The sequence below is a fragment of the Centroberyx gerrardi genome, chromosome 4 (genome assembly GCF_048128805.1).
Source record: "Centroberyx gerrardi isolate f3 chromosome 4, fCenGer3.hap1.cur.20231027, whole genome shotgun sequence".
Taxonomy (NCBI): Eukaryota; Metazoa; Chordata; class Actinopteri; order Beryciformes; family Berycidae; genus Centroberyx; species Centroberyx gerrardi.
This window is the reverse complement of record NC_136000.1, coordinates 22365394-22384872: the sequence shown is the minus strand read 5'-3', so window position 1 is coordinate 22384872 and position 19479 is coordinate 22365394. Positions and strand designations below refer to the sequence as shown.

Sequence of the window (19479 nt, the reverse complement as noted above, 5' to 3'; positions counted from 1 at the left end):
TGAATCTGACAAATGTGATTTTTCCATGAGCCTTTCACTTGTTCCACCATCTGCCATTGCGAGAAAGCTTTATCTCCTTCCCCCTGTTTTGTGCCGTAAAGCAATCTCCCTTTGTACTATAAAGCATTGGAGCAGATTCCCTGCAAAATCTAACCCAGTGGCTCACAATGTAAAATGCAATTTGGAGGCCAGTTGAGTCTGCCAATCATACTAATGTCTCAAAATGAACATGGTAATGATTTATTGATGTTAAATGCTACACGTAGCACCTTCAACCATGCTAGTCCATCACTGACAAACAGAGGTTTCTCTTACAGCTACAATTATTTAGAAACAAAAGAGTGTAAGTGAGTCGCAGCCCGGTCGCTGCATCTCCAGCTGTGCAGAGATCACCGCGGCTCTCAGTCACCCTGCGAGAGCCCGGCCCTCGTCTGCGACCCCCTCACATCAAACTTGACTGCTCGTGTCCTGTCTGCGCGCCCAGTTGTCGTGTAGGCTGTGTCGCTCTGTCACAAGACATGTCCCACATTTGCAGCCGCCATCGCTGGGCAGCAGGATGAGAGCGTTTGTCAGGAGAGCTGACATGCATGCCACTTTACTGGGCGACTGACAGAGGGCAACGCCACACTGTCACTTCTCCCAGATCTATTGCCTGAGGATAAACACAGCAGCACACACACACACACACACACACACACACGTTGATGACACAAGGGTAAACAGAGCTGGAAGTTTGAGAGAATGACTGACTGACAGACTGACTGGCTGACTGGCCGGGGCTGAGGAAGCCGGGTCTCTGTGTCACCCCTCATTCTCACAATCTCCAGCTGTCACATCAAACACTCTCCTCCTCCGTCGCCCCTCCTCCAGACTCAAGCTTACCCCCACCCCACCCCCACCCCCACCCCCACCCCCACCCCCCATTCTTCCCTGAGATCTCATCAGACTGACTGACTGAAATACATCCTCTAGCTCAAGAGGACACAGAGATATAGTATCACCCTCCCAGATCATCCCTGAATAAATATTGCCTCATGCTGTTGTCACTCTCTTGCAGTCCCGCTGAGGTGTAAATACTCTGTTAGGCAGCGATCACAAACTTAATCTTCAGGCATTTTTTTCTTTTAAATTTCAGCATTTTAGATTTGTTTGAATCCTTGCAGATCCTAACCTCTGATATACTGTATATCACACAGAATTGCCTTTCAGGTATTGCAGCAGTTTGCTCCAGTCTGCCATGCTGCTTTGTGGACTTACAGTGTCCTCTAATGGCGAAAAGGTGAATTACATCAGTTGAAATGGCTTTTTACTGGCAAGATTTGTGTCTTGTCTTATGGACGTATAATTTAATTTCTCAGATAGTATTTCTACTTAAAATTCACTATTCCATATTCTTTGGACAGTTTAATACATACAATAGTTTCCCCAACCTTTACCATGCCAGGGAAACCCAAATGCACACATTCAGCTCCAATCCAAGGTTTTTGTTGTTAAATATGATTTAAATTAGATTACATAACTGCCTATTCTGTATATTGGTAGAAAAGAGTGGAAAGCTATGATCAAGTAGCCATTTTCATTGATACTATCATTTTTCTAACTCAAATAAATGGAATAATTAAACTGTCCTTCATCTTGCCAGACCCTTGAACAAACTCTCTGTGGGACCTTAGACCTACTTTGAAGCAATCAGCAGTTATTTGTCTCAATTGGATGTGGTGCCATTAGATTGCCAATAGATGGCAGTATTTATTCATACAACATATTTGTCTTGGGGATGAATAATTATTGAACCATTCACAACACCGGATCAATATCATGCACCTAACAATTTCGTAATAATAATCCAGAGAAGCAGATGTAGTGTCGTCATGAGCGTGGCGATGATCTTGGAGTTCTTCCCCCTGCTCACTCTGTTATTTCAAGTTGCTTGTTAAATATATTTATACAGCACCAGATCTCATAAATGTGAGATGGATAAATGTGGGGCTGCTTAAGAACCTAGAGAGAGTTTTTAGCATTCTCTCTGTCACTCACATCTCTTAACATGATGCATTATGTAAGGGGGGTGATGCACATATCAAGACCATCAGCTGCATGAAGCGGCCCGGCCCGCTTCCCCGGTGGCTCGCTCCAGTGTCACAGCTGTTTAACTCCAGTAATGCCAGCCAATTAAGTATGGAGGAGGGCGGCCTGCTGGGAGCTGCATGCTTCTGAGTTCATGTTGGAGGCTCCCAGAAGCTCAGGTCAGGAGGGTATGGGTTCTGGACATGAATGATTAATCCTGAAATTGACTTGTCCTCCTCATCAGAGCCTATTGTTGCTGAGGCTGGTAATAGCTGGCTGAATAAGACAAGAGCAGCTGTTCCGAGTTTATTTCACAAGTCTTACTCATGAATTTTGTCCTCCTACACACCGCCAGGAATAAAAGTAGACAAATGAACTGGAAATATATAGAACGCATTATTGTAAATCTGTGAGACGTGTTACTTTACTTTACTTTGTGTCTGTTAAGCAGTTTGACTGCCAAAAAAAGCAGCCTTACCATTTTCCATTTGATGATGAAAGTTGGTTTGAACTTCAAAGATCGGAGATGTGTAGATCACAAATGTGAACTCAGGCGTGTTTGAACAAGATCAAGCTCAAAATATTATCAAAGATATTCATTTATTTAAAAGGAAATAGATAAAATACAAATGAAACAAAATCATTTTTTCACATAAACGATTTCATGATAGTCATTAACAACAAAAAGAAACCAACTCTGTCAAAGGAAATTCATTTGCCTTCTTACTTGCAGACATTTCTCTTGTGACTTTTATGACATGAATAGTTTTGACACAGGGCTCTTCCAAAAGTGCTTTCTGTGGAATATATACTGTACAGTGCAATGCCAAGTAAACAATACATCACATCTGATCATTCATCAGTAAACATCTTTTATATCAAAGAGCTGAAATGTTCAAAGTTTCATCGATACAGTACATTTATAGCAGACTTCACATACACCCTCGGCAGCCTCCCAGTCTCGGAGTATCTCACATTTAATTATCTCCCTTTGGAGTTCCCCGACCGCCTTCTGATTAACGTTGTTTTTCACAACCTTCGGCTCCGCTTCTCAGAGTGCAGCCTTACCCGCTCTTCTCACAGTTCAGCTGCCCTCTGCTCTCCTTCAGTTTGTCCCTCTGGCCCTCGGGGGTCTTGGAGCGGCCGGCAGAGTCTCCTCTCAGCTCGCTAACCGCAGCTCGGAGGGATTTGAACCTGTCCAGCCGGGGGCTCTGGGCCCCCTGAAGCCTGACTTCTGAACCCTGAGTCGCACTGAGGGAGCTGAGGGAGCGCACCGCCGCCAGGCCGCGCTCCTTTCCCGAGGGACGGCGCGGTGTGGTCATGGTACCGAGCTCCCCCGGGTGCTCCATGTCCCTGATGACCTCACACAGGTAGCGGGCCAGGTCCTGGCTGGAGAAGGACAGGCTTTTCTGGGAGCGGCGGAAGGTCAGGGGGGACGGCAGGGTTTCTGTCTCCGAGGGGGGAACAGCCAGGCGCAGGGCGATGGCTGCGTTGCCGTTCCCGTTAGGCACCCCCTTCTTGTTGTTGTCCTGGGGCGGCTTAGTCTGCGGGTAGGAGATGATGCATTGTGGGTAGCTGTACCGAAGTGACTGTGCCGGGCTAGGCTGGAGGGAGCGCTGCAGCTCCACCATGTTAAAGGCATTCTGAGACAGAGCAGAGAGAGAGGAGAGAGAGAGAGAAGATGAGAGAAAGAGAAAGCGAAAGGGGGCGAGGGAAGAGGCGTAGAAGAGACAGGAGCAAAGACAGAGGAGGGTAGAGACAAAGGGGAAGGTGTTTTTTTTTGTTTTTGAGTATAATAGATAATGAAAAACAACATTGCCACATGACACCAATCAGTGCTCAGAGCAATGTAGCTCGGCTAATGCTCCTGCCAGCAAATGAACCTCTTCCTCTGACTGAGATGGAGATCCACGGTCTAGGAAGAGATGTTGGCAACAACAGCATCATTGATTGGCCAAGTAATTAATTATCTGATTGCAGAGGGGGGAAAACTGCTATTACCAGCACTATTAAAACAAATAGAGGCATTAACAGCTATTGGTATCTACTTGCTTAATTTCCACTAATTGACTCCCATTCCAGATCTCCAGGGAACCAATATTTGGTGTTAATTTCAAGGCACCCACAAACACCATTCTCTGCTTGGCTGCCAAGCACTATCAAATGTTCCTGTTTATATTACCACCTTATTTGTTTGTGTTTTTTCATCCTACGTCTCCTCTAAAGGTGCCACAATATAGTATGATGCCAAAGAAATAGTCTACTTGCCCTGATGATGGCCTAATCAGTGAAAAATACAGAATTTTTTATTATACATAGACCACGTAAATGAGAACCCTTAAAAAAGTGCAGTATTTGTGCTTAGTACTCTCTCTGTGTGTGTGTGTGTGTATGTGTGTGTGTGGGGTGGGGTGGGGGGGTTGTCCATGTATGTGTATGCACATGCCTCCTTCTGTGTAGGCAGTAAGCACATATGTGAGCAAGTGTGTGTGTGTGTATGTGTGCAAATGTGTATCAGAGTCTCAGTGTGTGTGTGTGTGTGTGTGTGTGTGTGTGTGTGTTGTTGCCTCCGTGTCATACCTGATCCTGCTCCCCTCCACCTTCCTCGTCGTAGTTGAGCACATTCTCTCGGATGTCCTCCCACTCCCCGTGGTGCGCGGACACGTGGTACACGCCCTCCTTCAGGCCCTTGTGCCTCCTCCAGCAGGAGTACAGAAACAGGCCCAGCATCAGCACTGGGGGGCGCCAGAGAGCAGGTTAGCACAGCCGCTAAAGGGGGAGCCCTCTCACATAATTAAATTGAGATTCTGAGGCGGAAAAAAAGCAACAACAACATATCCTTGGGAGTGAATGAAATGCATAACGTGAGTGGAAAGTGGCGATGAGACACTGACTGTATTTCGTGTTGGTTTTTTTTGTCCCTGACAGTCTGATATAACACCCCAGTCTGCAGTGTAACATTAATACATCCTTCTAAATACTCAGCATGATAATAACAGTTAAGTGTTTTACAGGGAGCCTCCATCACACTGCTTTAGCTCATTTTGCCCTGCAAGACCTATTAGTACCACTGACTGTACAGTTAGGACATACTAATGGAACATACTTAGAAACAAAAGCACCACCTTCCCACCTATTCCCTTTGATGTTTGCTCTGTTTCCTGTCTTATCAAATACCACAGTTCCTCGGAAACCTATTAACCGAATCTGCACTCCTCCCAGCTTAAACTCAAAGCCTCAGTGGCTCGGCTGAACGCAGAGGGGAATGCTGCGGGAGCAGAGAAGGAAAGGTCCTAAAGCATACACATCAATCACAGCTATTGTGTGCTGAATTATACAACATGCTGGACTGACCTTTAAAGTCCATTAATCTCAACCAATATTTTTCTCCCATCTGCCATCCCTCTTTCTCTTTTTCCCTTTCTCGCTATCTGTTTTTACTAGTTCACACTTTGACTCTCTTTCTTTTTATCTCTTTAATTCTTTTTTTCCCCCTCTCTCTCTCTCTACATTGGAAGTTCCTGCTCTGCTTCTCTCTCTCTCTCTCTTCCTCTCCCACTCTCGTTAAGTCTCTCAGTGTCTCTATTTTTCAGCCCCTCTCTGGCCTCTGTCTGGCCTCAGCTTTTATCTCTCACACTAGATGGGATCCATTTCAACTGGAATACTTTATTTGGTGTGTTGTAAGTATCAGTTTAATTGGAAACCCTCTGAGAAATGCAGGGTAATCACATTAGACTGAATTTTTAAAGTAATGGTGTAGAAAGAGAATAATGTACCAACTGCTCACTGGGGTCGCACAAATAGGCAGGTATTCAGAGACGAAAACAGAAAAACAACTCCCTGAGACAAACAACCTACAGAGCAAAGCCCCACCATAACAAAAAAAAAAAGTCCCCTCAATTAAAATTCATAATGTCCTCTTTATTATCGCACCGTTCACTCCCGGGAACCGTGCTGTAACACCTCAACTGCTGTTTACTACACTTTCCATTTCAATGCTACTCTCATATCAGAGAGAAAAGTGAGATTCTGAGCTTCCCCCCTCGATCCTCAGCCAGCCATCCTCAGTGTGGGGTGGAGGCAGAGCGGTATTGATCAGCTGACCCGGCTTCTTCACCGCTGTGCCGGGGCGATTCGGAGAAAAACACCAGAATCTCGATGAGGCGGCAGCCCAGCAGCGGCCGCCCCCCCCCCACACACACACACCCCCACCCCACCCTCAGCATCACCTGAGCCCATATCAAAACGCACCTCTATAGGCGAGGCGTTCGATATGCGGCGCAGAGGGCCGGAGCAAAGTCCCTCAGCAGAGAGCCCCAAAGCACACACACACACACACACACACACACACAGACAGACAGACAGTATAGGAATGCTCAAGGCCAACTACATGTTCAAATACATACAAATGCACAAGCTATTTATGAGAGCTTGAACACATACAGCACAAGCACACACTAACACACACACACACACACACACACACACACACACACACACACACACACACACACACACACACACACACACACACACACTCTGTGCCTGCAGCCACTGCTGCCCCGAGTTGGGTGTGCAGCGGTGTGCAGCTACATCTCCAGAAAGATCAATATCAGTCAGGGTGGAGAACAAACATAGAAGTCATTCATCAATCCATAATGTTGCTGCCTCCTAGCCCTCCACCCGCTACCATGAACAGGGTGTTACGATGTTATCCCGGGCCGGACCGTGCATTATGAATGAGCGCAGTGTAAACAGCTACAACCCAGCTTGATGAAAAACACTTTACCCCTTTGCGGTTGCACAGATCTGAGGTTAATGAGAAATAGTTACAACAGGAGTTCAGATAGAATGAAATGTCAGTGGAATGTTGTGAGTAAAAAAATGAAAGGCGGTGAAGGATGAGGAAATGGAAATGAGACAGGTGAGAGATGGGAAGAGTTGAGAAATAATTTATTTATCAATTTCGCAAAGGAAAAAAAAAAAAGAGAACAGGCACTTTGTAATGATCATTTGGTGTCCAGACTCCATGTAGACAAAATGAATTTCTTCCATTCTTTGAAAGTACAATATCCAAGTACAATATCTAATTCATTGGTATGATAAAGAGGGTGAACCTTCTGTTTTCAATAGGGCTAATGAAGCATGGTGAGACATCGGCTCGTCTGGCTCTGACAGTGGCACATGCTGAACTCACACATTCTGGCTGGTCGGTGATGGCTTATGTAAAACTCAATAATGGATGATCAGTTTAACTTTTAATGCACGTTGAGGCAGAGTAGGAGTCCCACTTTAATTTAGCACCCAGCCAGCAGTCCCGCTCAGTGCAGGGAGTGTGTAGTGTGTGTGTGTGTGTGTATTTATGGTAGTGGTTGCAGTGGTGATGAGGGTCATCATTAAACAACTACATATAACTGGCTGTTCATTAAAGCCCACAGCTGGATTTATTTCAGTTCCAGACCCAGCCATAAGGACTGTTGATCACAAGGTAGAACTGGTTTGTGTGCTTCTCGTCTTTTTGCTTTAAATTTGAGAGAAGATTTTCTTTTTACGAGCTGTGAAAATGTAATAACAGTCTGCAAAGCCCCCTATTTCCAATCTGAATTATATTATGGATTAGTCGGTGATTCTTGTTGAGGTGAAAAGTTTGAGCCTTGAATATAAATGCCTCATCAGCGACAGTGGGCAAGCTTCAAATGCCTGCGCCCCCTTTTTTATTTAGCATGCAACACATGAATTTTCATGAATGATGCCGAGGCCACACTTTATCATCTTTGAATTCATTATCAAATATTGAAGACCGCTTTATAAGTTTCACTCTCAAGTGTCAGGATAACTGATGTTCCAATACTAGCCACATGCCCTGGGGGAATGTTGAGTCAGTTATAGAGGTAGGGACACTGTATTGAATTGCCCAAGCGTTTTATAAGCCTGCCTGTGACAGAAAGACTCATAAACAGCAGTGTGGCTCTACAGAGGGTAGTGAGAGCTCCAGACGCTACAGCATGCAAGACACACACACACACACACAGAGCTCCAGACACAGTACACCACACTAAAGCTCAAAATGTGTCAGCAGTGATACAGACACATTTAGGTTGGCTGGGGCAAAAAGAAAATGACAAAGAAGTATGGATGGAAAGATAAAAACAGACAACAGGGGAGTGAAATGAGAGGATGGTGGGATATAAAACAAGTTGGACAGATAAAAAAGTAAGGCTGAGGGTGAAAATGACTTGTGTAGTCATAGCGGAACATCGGAACAGACAGGGGACGTTAAAGTGATGAGAAATATAAAGAAACACATAAAGAAACCCCCTGATCCTCCGGGGACTTTTACAGCTTTCCTGTGAATCGCAAATTAAGAAGTACAGTGCTTCCCTCCCCTGCTTCTCCTCCATCGCAATGCTTTGTTTCTTGTTTCCACTACCTCCCATGGAGAAATCACATCCTGACACAGCTCAGGAGATCAATACAGCTGCAATACATGTGCATGAATAGATTTCGCAGCACCAAACAGGAAGGGAAAACAAATCAAACAGTAGATGTTGCAGATAAACAGGATGCAAGTCATATAGCGTGAAGATGAAAACGAACAGAGATGTTGCGGAGACAAAAACAAAAGGCGGCATAAGATGAAAAGAAAGGTATTAAAGTATGAAAACACTTAAATCAGGAGACAAAAACACAGAGATGCAGACAGACGGCGTTCGGCTACCACAGGTAGAAGATGACGTAGTCGACATAGCTACCTAGGAAGGCCATGACACAGATGCTGATGGCGAACATGGAGCTGACGCTGAGGCTGTTGCCGTCCACGTTATGAAACATGGCCAGCGTCACCTCGCAGTGCCGTCCCCGGTAGCCCTCGCTGCAGTGGCACGAGTACCGCGAGGGAGAGTGGGCCACGCAGGTGCCGTGGCGGCACGGCCGGCTGGCGCACAGCGTGTACACACACACTTTGCCCAAGGAGCTCTCTTTGGTCATGTGGCCCGGGGGGCACCTGTGCAGAGACAAAACAGGAGACGGTAACTAACTAAAGCACGGACAAGGGAGACACTGGGGAACCTGTCAGATACAAAGCGCACCGAATTCAACAGAGCTATGAAAGCTAAGCTGACACCATAAAAATAAATCCCTTAGGTGCCACACCACTTATATCAAATACAAAAGCTGCGCTCTCTTGAGTCTACACTGTCTCGATTGTACGATAACTGAGAAACAGAGATGGAGACAAAGATTGGCGTTGCACTAGCAGCCTCTTAAGCATGTACTTGTACGAAATGTCCCCGGCATATCGTTCGCCCCTGTTCCCCGTTTCTGTCGGTGCGTCGTAACCTGAGGCTGTGCTGCGAGCGCAGAAGGTGGACGTCCCACTATGCTGCAGAGCCCCAAACTGTGAGTCTTAGATCACAGCCAGGGAGGAGAGGAGACGTACCGGTCCTGGAGAGTTTAAAGTCGAGATGAAACGGCATTTCGAGAGTATCTAACTTCCGTATCGTGACGTATTTCCGAGTGAAACAGAAAAGACAGGCGGGACATAACGTTGGGAGGAATTTGATTTGAACGTTGAAAAGTGGGTGTGTCATAACACCCGAAGACACACCGAAGTACCATGCTGTTGCTAGCTAGCTAACTAATGAATCTTAGCCTCTTAGCTCTGTGCGCTAAAAGTTGAAGATTGATTGATGGGTGGATGTCATGATATTATTGGTTGAAATTAGTTACGGGCATGCTTACGTAAGCACACGGCATATTTTGTTTTACAGGAAGAAAACATGATTGAATTTTGATATAAGAATACAATGAAATTGATTTTTGGTATTTTTTTTGGCATCTATTGTTAAATAGGTGCACAGTATGACCGGGGATGTGATCTAAAAGGGTTAAAAAGGCATTTTTCATTTCATCTCGTCTTTAAAGAGGCAGCCAAGACACTGACGGTCCCTGCTGTTACAATGCGGTACGTATTCACTCATTGACACTGACACACCATTAGACCTGGACAGTAACAGGAGGGACCTCGGCCGAACTGTGGCTAGCCGCTACATAGCTATGCCATCTGGTTGACGCTTCTATCTGAAGCGTGTTACAGGATAAATGCGTTTTTAGCTTGGAAGGCTGCAGTAGGAAAAGACAGGACAATGTGCCCATATCTAACCGAGTCAGAAATGATTATCTACAGTATGTGTTCTATGCATATAGTATATTATTTGTAGCCAGATGTATGTTTTTATTTTCTTCTTTTGATGTGGCTTCCTATGTGTGTATTGTGTACTGAATGTCTTTATGTCTTTTGTTAGGTCGATTTCTAAGCAGCCATTGTTCATTTTATCAAGATGACGGCCGCTGTGTGCAATGTGTGTCTCTGAATGTGTGAATATGTGAATATGTAGGCCCTACAATACATTCCTGCATACTGCGAGTACTGTAAGCCCTCGTTACGAGCCCGGGTTATTATTTATTCTGTATATTTACTGCACCTGCACTCGTGCTGCCTCCAGAGATCCACGCAGATAAAGGGAGGAGAGCAGTGGTGTTTTCGGCAGGCTTCTGAAGGGCAGCCGAGGGACACGCCCTGGGAGCTGACCACCTGAAGGCCCTCTGATGGCTGCTGCTTGTCCAGAGGCATGGAGCGGCCGTTAAGCCTCAGATCCCGCAAACAGCCTGGCAAAGCGGGAGAGAAAGTTCAAGGGAGAGCGGCGGGGGGGGTGGGGGGGGAGAGAGAGAGAGAGAGACAGTGGGAGGGAGAGGTGGAGAGAGAAAACGAAGAAGTGTTTACAATGGCAAAAGAGACACTAGGACACCAGTCCTCGGGCAAAATCTTTTATGGACACACATTTACACAACGGCAGTGGTGTAAACTCGAATACACATACACACTGGTTGATACACATAAACAGACTTGCTGACACAGACCAACACACACACACACACACACACACACACACACACATATAAATAGCCCCAGGCTAAGCTTCTGTGTTGGACTTCTGTTTTGCAGGATATTTTCTCTGCTGGTTAGTTTGCTCACTCTGTGGGGCGGATGAGGTGCAACACATCATTTATATACAGATCAGTGCCACTGACTCCAGTCCTCCACACTTCATCTGCTTAAAACTAAGGCATCAAAAATACCTTTGGGCCAAACTGTGAACTGTTGAGATAAGTGGGTAAGCGTAACCACTGAATCATTTATCAGGCCATGAATTTTAAGAGGTACATAAGTTATGCTGCGAAATCCACTATTTTGTCAATGGATATACATTTTGCATATAGAGTCAGATTCATCCATCCATAAATTCATCTGTTAATTCATTCATTCCATCCATCTGTTGATCCATCATCCATCGATTCGTTCATTTACTCATTCCTCCGCTCAACCATTTATTCATCCGTCCACCATCGTTCATCCGAGCATTTATCCATTCAGTCTTTCATTCTTCACCCAAAAACAGGTGAGCGCCTACCGAGGAAGCTGCGGTTGTATCCCGAGGGGAAGGAGTTTCCCAGCATCACCGCCGACGGGTCAATGATAATCTCCTGGCTCCGCCCAGGAGAGGCCGTCACCTCCCGCCGCCCGCCCCCTCCGTCCAGTCGCAGGGTGAACTCTCTGCCATAGCGATCCAGCTCCACTTCGTGCCAGTCTCCGTTATCGAGGTGATGGAAGGGCAGAGTGAGGTTGTAGTCTCCATCTCCGAGGTTGTAGAAGACGGCCAGCAGACCCTGAAACACCTAAGACATACAGCAGAAGGTTACACATCTGAAATTCAGACTTCCAAACAGACCAGCGAACCGAAGAAGCATGCACAAAATAAGGAAAATTCAATCTTTTGGTGACCTCCATTCCTGAGGAGTTTGGATTAGCAAAGCTCTGCTACAGTAGAAAGCCTAAACCAGCTGATATGAGCTGGCCTGCTTTGTCATCAGTTACAGTATCACTATCTGAGCTAGTGTGGTTTCTAGGGCTTGATACGGTTGTGTGGAAAAATAGTGAAAAGGATGATAAACAAAAGCTATGAGCAGCAGTAATTTCTAAACTGACAGACTTTGGCTCCTGCCATACTACATTATATTGTATTTTGTTGATGGGCAAAAACAAATCCTGAGCACAGCATTACAAGAAGTAGGCCGGCTCCCATGGTGAAGAAAGGACGCTAAGGTGGAATTTGTAGTTTGTGCAGTCAAGAATTGTGAAACTGAACTATTTACAAAAGATTGTCTACAGTTAGACCTGCCAGAAAAATGATCTAAAAATTCAGCGGAAAATATTAATTCAGCAATTTTGCAACCATGATGCTTAGCAAAGCTACCGTACACAGCACTACATGGCAGTAGCAAGAGTCATCCCGAAGGAGGGTATACAAGGAACAACAATTATCTTCAGCAGTTAAGGATGAGCGAACTCCCATAACTGCAGCTTGTACATGTCCAAGCCTTAATTGGAAACAGTGGGGCAAGATAATTCAATACAGTGTGTAATGCATTCAGCCCGGCCTGCATTAACTATTGCTCCCTCAGCATCTGGACACACACACTGAAACACATACACACACAAACCGAAACACACACACACACACCGTAATAGTTGACTGTGCTCTCCCCAGTGCCTCATCTTGCCCTCAAGTCCACAACAAAAATGAGCAAAGGACAAAGGACTCAATCAATACTTAGCAAAGAATCTGATTACAAAAACTTTCTGCAGTGCCACCAGAGATCTGCACAATCATCGCTAAAGCACAAAATGTTCTAGTGAATTTCTGAAACCTGAATTTCTGAATTTCTATTAGGCTTTTCAATGTCAAAGCGCATTTAAAAATACAGAAATAAAAGTGAAAGTCTGTTAGAGTTATGCTGTTGTTGGGGTTACTGGGGTTTGACAGAGTAATGCAATCCAGTGGCTTCCGAACACCTCCTTCAAGGACTGCATTAATAGATAAATGTTTTTCTATATAGAGACACCATCCTCCTTCGAGGACCGCATGCTGTTTATACCCAGCTAGCCCCTGGTAACCTTTGTGTGAATGTCTGGTTATTTATTCAGTGTGCACTCTATCCCATCTCTACCCTTTAGAGAAAAAAGGGTCGAGAGACAGCCCTTTAAATTAGGGCTTGTTGTCGGCAGACACACCAGGCTTGCGCTCAAGTGTTTCTAAGAGCTTTGAGACAACCAAGCTGAAAACGCTTCAGCATGCTGCCGCAGACAGACATCAGATGTTTTATACAGCTCACCAACTCAGCTCCAGAGAGGGTTTCACAGAGAGGCTTCACAGCCCACATACAGTAAAGGCTACAGCCTTTTCCTTTCCCTGTCACTGTGGGAGTGCTACGAGAGAAAAGGACAACAGTGTTTTCTCTCATGCATTGTAAAGACCCAAAGAGGAACAAGTGCTTAACCAGTGCTGTCTAACACATACAAGCACACACACGAGATGTTTTCAAAGACGGACCACTGGCGTGTGAGATACCATAAAGGAGACAGGTTCACTGCAAACAGATGACCTGTGAGTTAGCCAAGAGTGACAGTGCGAGCAGAGCCATTTACTCCCAGGTGCTGTTCACACTCTGCCTGTCAATGAAGACGAAAGGCTCAGACGAGAAACACTAGCATCATATACACTCAGGAATGTGTCAGGGGGGGAGAGGCTTGCTATTATGGAGTTTTGGCAAACTGAAGCAGGCTTGTCTGCTGAAGAAATGTTCTGTCAGTTGTGTGTGAGCATCACTCCAGTTTTGGCAGGGCAACCGGCATGCATACATGACTTTGAGTTCCCCACTTAAAGCGAGCCGTGTCAAAGGCTTGAAGCACAGAGCAGGGGATTTGACCTTCTCTTAAGAGCACTCTGCCCTCGAAACACAAGGGAACATTAACAACAGCACACACAATTGCTTTCTTGCCAGAGTGAATTGTGCTTGCAACATTAGGCAGAGACAGAAATAACCTTGAATAGAGTAGGCCTAATTTTTGAAATCGCAGCCTCTCAATAGCAGCAATCCGCAGACTTGCTGAAAGACCTTTTTGAGAACATGATGACAGATGTCACTCATCAGCCCCCTCGGTATCCACCCCTTTGTCTCCAACCCTGATATTAGCCACTCTATCAGGCCGACAAGCCTTCACAACATTCATTTGTCTGGGCCCTAATCACTGTGCCGGGGCCCGCAAACAACACAATAAGAGCTGTCGAGGTGGAGGGGAGTGACCGGCCGTGACTCACCTCCAGACGCAGGTATTCATTCTGCTCCTGGGAGAGCAGGCTGAGGATGACACCGCCGGTGGCGCGCGTCCGGAGCCCAACCTGGACCCGCGTCTGCCGCGCGGGCAGCGACCACAGCAGCTGGAACTGAACGTGGCTCCGTCCGTCGAAGGAGAACTCCGGAGCCGCTTGTCGATCAAACAGACACAAGGCATGTTCAATTATTGCGATCACGTGTTCAGATAATGGAATACATACACAAACATACACAAGGAGATTACAGTGCGTGCTTGCTGTTCTGTAAAGGCAATTTATGTAAGGCAAGGGTATCTTCCAGGAAAGGCGTTGCAGCAGCAAAGTGGGGTGGCGGAATTTCCCACATCTCCCATTTGGATTGTATACTTTGTGAGGTTTACATTACAAAAATCCATAGACATTTAACAGGTACTTTTCCATAAAACATTTTAAAGCAATTTTATAAGCCTACCTTGGTCACATTGTGGCCCTGTATACCCCGGCTCGCACTGGCAGCTGAAGGACCCCCACTCTCCGTGGCAGCGACCCCTCTTGCCACAGGAGGGGAGTTGCTCCATGGTGGTGCAGTGGCCATCAGTGAGAGAGCATCCTGGGACACTGTTGAAGGATTCAGCCGGGGAGCCAAGGTCATACAGCTGAATGGAGGAGGAGGAGGAGGAGGGGGAGGAAGAGAGGAAAGGAGACAGAAACAGACAGGGTGAGAATCTCAGTCTTTAATCAAAGTAGATGAGTGGAAGGAAACGTGATCACAGAGTAATCAACCAGAGTGAATATCAGTCTTATATAATACCTTTAGAAAAGAGAGAGAGAGAGAGAGAGAGAGAGAGAGAGAGAGAAAGAGAGAGAGAAAGATTTGTTGAACACTGCCTGTGCAATACGATTTGCAAAGTCTGATTTTCAAATTCAAATGAAAAGTCATTTTTATAAACAAGTTCTACAGTATGTTATTAGATATTACATAATATGTGATTGCTGATTGTACAGCACTTTACAACTTGCAAAGTGTTATTATTATTGTTATTGTTGTTGTTGTCATTGTTATATTGTTTTTAACAATGTTAGGTTTAATACATGGCCTTTTAATAAATTACAAGTATTGGCTTGAAGTGTAGGCCTACAGAACTGCAAAAACAAAAGGTGTGGAAAAAAAACAACTCTCTCTGGCATCTCTCTTAGCTGCAGACTCACAATCAGAGTGAGAGAGAGAGAGAGAGAGAGAGAGAGAGAGAGAGAGAGAGAGAGAGAGAGAGAGAGAGAGAGAGCATTTGACTAGAAGAGAAAGTGATGAGTGAGCGGCATCAGCATTCACCGGGTCTTCCAGCGTAGCCTTGAGGCCACATTTACATTCCTATTGAAGTGGAGTCCTCCAGCACCCTTGCAGCCGGTTATCCAAACAGGTCAAGAATGAGGAGTTACAAAGGAGAACTCTTATACTGCAATCTATTCATCCATAACAGGCTTCATAAACAGGTCTCTCCGTGGCAATCTGCATGCGAGGCTGAGAAGTAAACTCTTCTTGCTCCATACCTTGCTGTCAACAACCAGGTTCCGCATACATCCAGCAAAGTGTTTGTGCTGAAGCTGTGGGTATTCATACGATATGTTCTCATTGATCCCTCCTAGCTGCAACACATGGCTTCCATTCAGGTACCTGGGGAAGAAATACAACTGTGAATATAGAGAAACAGAAAAGGATGCAACTAAAAAAAAAAGCGGCAAAAAGGCAGGCACCATATATGGAGATTCCCCATTCATTCCTCTTACTGAAGCTGTCATAAACGTTGCTGTTTTCCGACAACAAATATGACAACTTCTTCTTGTCCTTTGTCACAAACGCTGAAAACAAATACATGACCATTAAATTCCACTTGTATTCAATTATTAAAATACTAACTGTCTGTCAGCACACAGCAACTCTGGCATTTTTAAAACTGGGTGAAAAAATAGGAGACAAAAACTCGCAGAATGATACAGAGTGCTAATGTTTGGATTATTTATATTATATTATATGTTTCACTGAAACTCAGCAAAAGTCAAATTAGCAGCAATGGTAATGGTAATGGTGTTTCTGTACATTGTTGAACATCATAAACTAACATGCATCTCATTTACACCACAAAACAATGAGCATAAAAGACATTACAATAGCATTTTAAAAAGTAAATGTGTTTGAAGAAACCTTCAGATTACAACCACAAGGGAACCCCAGAAGGTTCCTTGGAGAACCCCTTTCTTAAGGATTCATAAACCCTGAACCTCTAACATATGGGGGTTCATCAAGATTCTTATTGGCTGCTATTGGAACTCAGAAGAACCTCCAATGAACCCTTAGTTTAGTTTTCTAGTGTGCAGCGTTGATCACACTTGTCTCATTTAACTGTAGATCATACCTGTCCCTATTGGGCGTGATCCCTCGGATTTCACAAGACGAGCGATCCTCGGTCATTGCCCACGAATCCACGCCTTCCGTTTCCATGACGATTGCACTGGAACATCGATCGAGAGTGAAGTGCACTTCCTTTAAATTGGAGGGAGAGAGCAGAGCAGAGGGGTCATAAACCGCTGTGCATGTGGATGCGTGAATGTAGGCTACATTTCTTTTTCGCCGTCTCTATGGTCAGACAATCACGTCAGACGGACTACGAAGTACGCATGTTTGAGGAAGGAACTCGCCAAATTCCAGCATTCCAGCATTTTGCATGTGACGTTCTCCTCCATATAAAGAGAGAAAAAGAGAGGGAGAGAATGGCAGGTAATAGGGCTAGCATGAGTGTGGTTCTCTTACTTTGCTATTACTCCTCACATCAAGGCGATGCCAGCGTCTGTCAGCCACCCCAATGTTGTTTGCCAACTGGAGGACCAGGGTCCCAGAACCATGGTTAATTTTCAGACTAGGTGTCCCGCCAATCAGCTCTGAGGAAGAGAGACATCAACATTAACACTCACTGTCCACTCTGACGTAAACCAAGGTTATTATTGTGCCCGAGTGAAAAGGTTAGTCAGGAAAAGTCTTTAGAAAAATTCTGTAGGTTTTAGAATGTAAGACTCATGTTTGGTTTACTTTAGTTTACATCCACAGTCAAGGGCGGATATTTCATTTCACTGTTGGGGGGGACAATAAACAGAAAAATTTCTCAAGAGCAATTCCTGAAGGGGACACCAAAGGTGCCGCCAAAAGTACTGTTGTATTAAATGTATATAGAGGTCCATTATGAAACATTTCCATAAGCACTTCATTCCTTTCTTATGAAGATTTTATCAAATTGCCTTTGATATTACTGGGGTCTTTCTACTTGGCGTTTCGGTGCACTGAAAAATGATCGGATGTCTGTTTTTCTTTTCTCTGCCATTTTAACTGACCTGGCTGGCTGACAAATAGACACACACACACACACACACACACACACACACACACACACACACACAGCATGCAGGTTATTTACAGTAGTAGGTGAGATGCAACACCCATTAACTGAACTAAAGCTAATATATGCCTAATTAGATTTAGTTTTCCCGAAAAAGCAGATCTCTAATGTTTTGCCTGCCAGAAACGTACTTATATTTAACATAATGTTTGTTGTAATTATGTCTTTTTTATTAATTAAGTCTTCATTTATTTCCAAAATTATGAACAAAATAACATAGTGGCAGCCATTTTACATGCAGTAAGAAAAAAATAATATACTTAGAACCTAATTACATAGGGTAAGTTAATCTTAAATATTATATTATAGAAATATTACTGTTACCATCTACAAAAGATAAAGTATTTTGGTATGAAATCCCGCATTTTAATTTAACCAAGTATCCTGTATCATAAATACATGTCTGGCATTTGTAACAAACCAAACCGCTTGAAAATCGGTCGAAAATTCAGCGAGTTATGATGATTTTAATTGTGGACAGACCTCCTGCCTCCATACACACACATGCATTAGGAGACGCGGCTCCGTACCAACACGCTGACGCACAAGATTCAACCGCGAGGTAACGGAACAAAATGTAGTCTGATTACAATTGTGAATGTGTTTTATTCTATTGAGTGGTAGAAGTAAAGAAAAATGTCTGACACATCCTTTGTTTTAAGTTAACCTTTGCAAAGTAGCTACTTACTGGAGGTCAGCCACCACTGACACACTTCCAGAGATCCTCCACACACACTCGTACCGAGGGCTAATGTGTGTGTGTGGGGGTTCGGGGAGGCAGGTAGGCAGTGGACCAAACCACTGTGAGGCGTATGAGAGAGGGACTCAATCTTTCGAAACTTAAAAACGCATTGTTTTGCGTCTATAATTAGCACAAGTGCTTTCAATGCATATTATTATATTATTTAAAATTATATAGTTATGTTTACAATGATATATTGAGGGGGACAACTCTCTGTTAGTCCCAGGAAGGGGGGGTCCGGACCCCCCTGTCCCCCCCGTGATTTCCGCCCCTGTCCACAGTGTCAAAATATAGAAGCAATGTCAGGAAAAAACAACAAAGCTAAAAAAACACAGAAGAGATGCAAATTACTAGTTTGTGCAGGCAAGATTAAAAAAAAAACCCCAAGGGGCATATAAAAGCATCTCACCTCAAAACAAACAGACAAAACAACGACAAAAAATGAAGATGACAAGATGACACGACTAGATTGTATGAGAGAATCTAAATGACACCTGGAACAACATGGTGGGCAATGGCGGAACAACAGTTGACAAATGACAAGGGAATTAAAGATAAAAAAATAAATAGCTCCAATGAAGGAAATTAAATCATATGGGAAGAGAATATAATGAGTTGGAGGCTGCGTGTGTGCGTGTGTGTATGTGTGTGAGAGAGAGAGAGAGAGAGAGAGAGAGAGAGAGAGAGAGAGAGATTGAGCTGTTTGTCCCTTGACAGCTAAAGGATTATCGAAATATTATTGATTCGGACTGGACTCATACTTTAGAAAGAACTGTATAAGAATTACCTACTGGACTACTTAAATCATATCATCATCATCATCATCATCATCATCACCACCACCATCCTGGGCCAATACCTACAACAATAAGTAGCAGTAGTGAGAGTGTGAGAATTCACTCATAATCACTCAGCCGAGGTCTACCAGCTTATTACAAAGGATATCGCTGTCCATCTCATTCTATCAATAAGTATCATGAATAATGAAATGACGAGGCTCCTTCAAAGTCTC

General features: G+C 44.5%; 1 protein-coding gene across 1 annotated transcript in view; it reads right to left on the bottom strand.

Moving 5' to 3' along the window:
- Positions 1 to 2792: 2792 nt before the first annotated feature.
- LOC139912525 (neural-cadherin) overlaps positions 2793 to 19479 on the bottom strand; it is a 72157-nt gene continuing 55470 nt past the window's right edge. The window contains exons 24-33 of the mRNA XM_071900353.2: positions 17086 to 17213; positions 16691 to 16818; positions 15828 to 15951; positions 14752 to 14935; positions 14286 to 14452; positions 11538 to 11802; positions 10551 to 10734; positions 8820 to 9070; positions 4648 to 4802; positions 2793 to 3710 (exon numbers count right to left, since the gene is read on the bottom strand). Of these exons, the coding sequence (XP_071756454.2) occupies positions 3132 to 3710; positions 4648 to 4802; positions 8820 to 9070; positions 10551 to 10734; positions 11538 to 11802; positions 14286 to 14452; positions 14752 to 14935; positions 15828 to 15951; positions 16691 to 16818; positions 17086 to 17213 (2165 nt within the window). The 3' untranslated portion in view covers positions 2793 to 3131. The remainder of the gene's footprint in view (positions 3711 to 4647; positions 4803 to 8819; positions 9071 to 10550; positions 10735 to 11537; positions 11803 to 14285; positions 14453 to 14751; positions 14936 to 15827; positions 15952 to 16690; positions 16819 to 17085; positions 17214 to 19479) is intronic.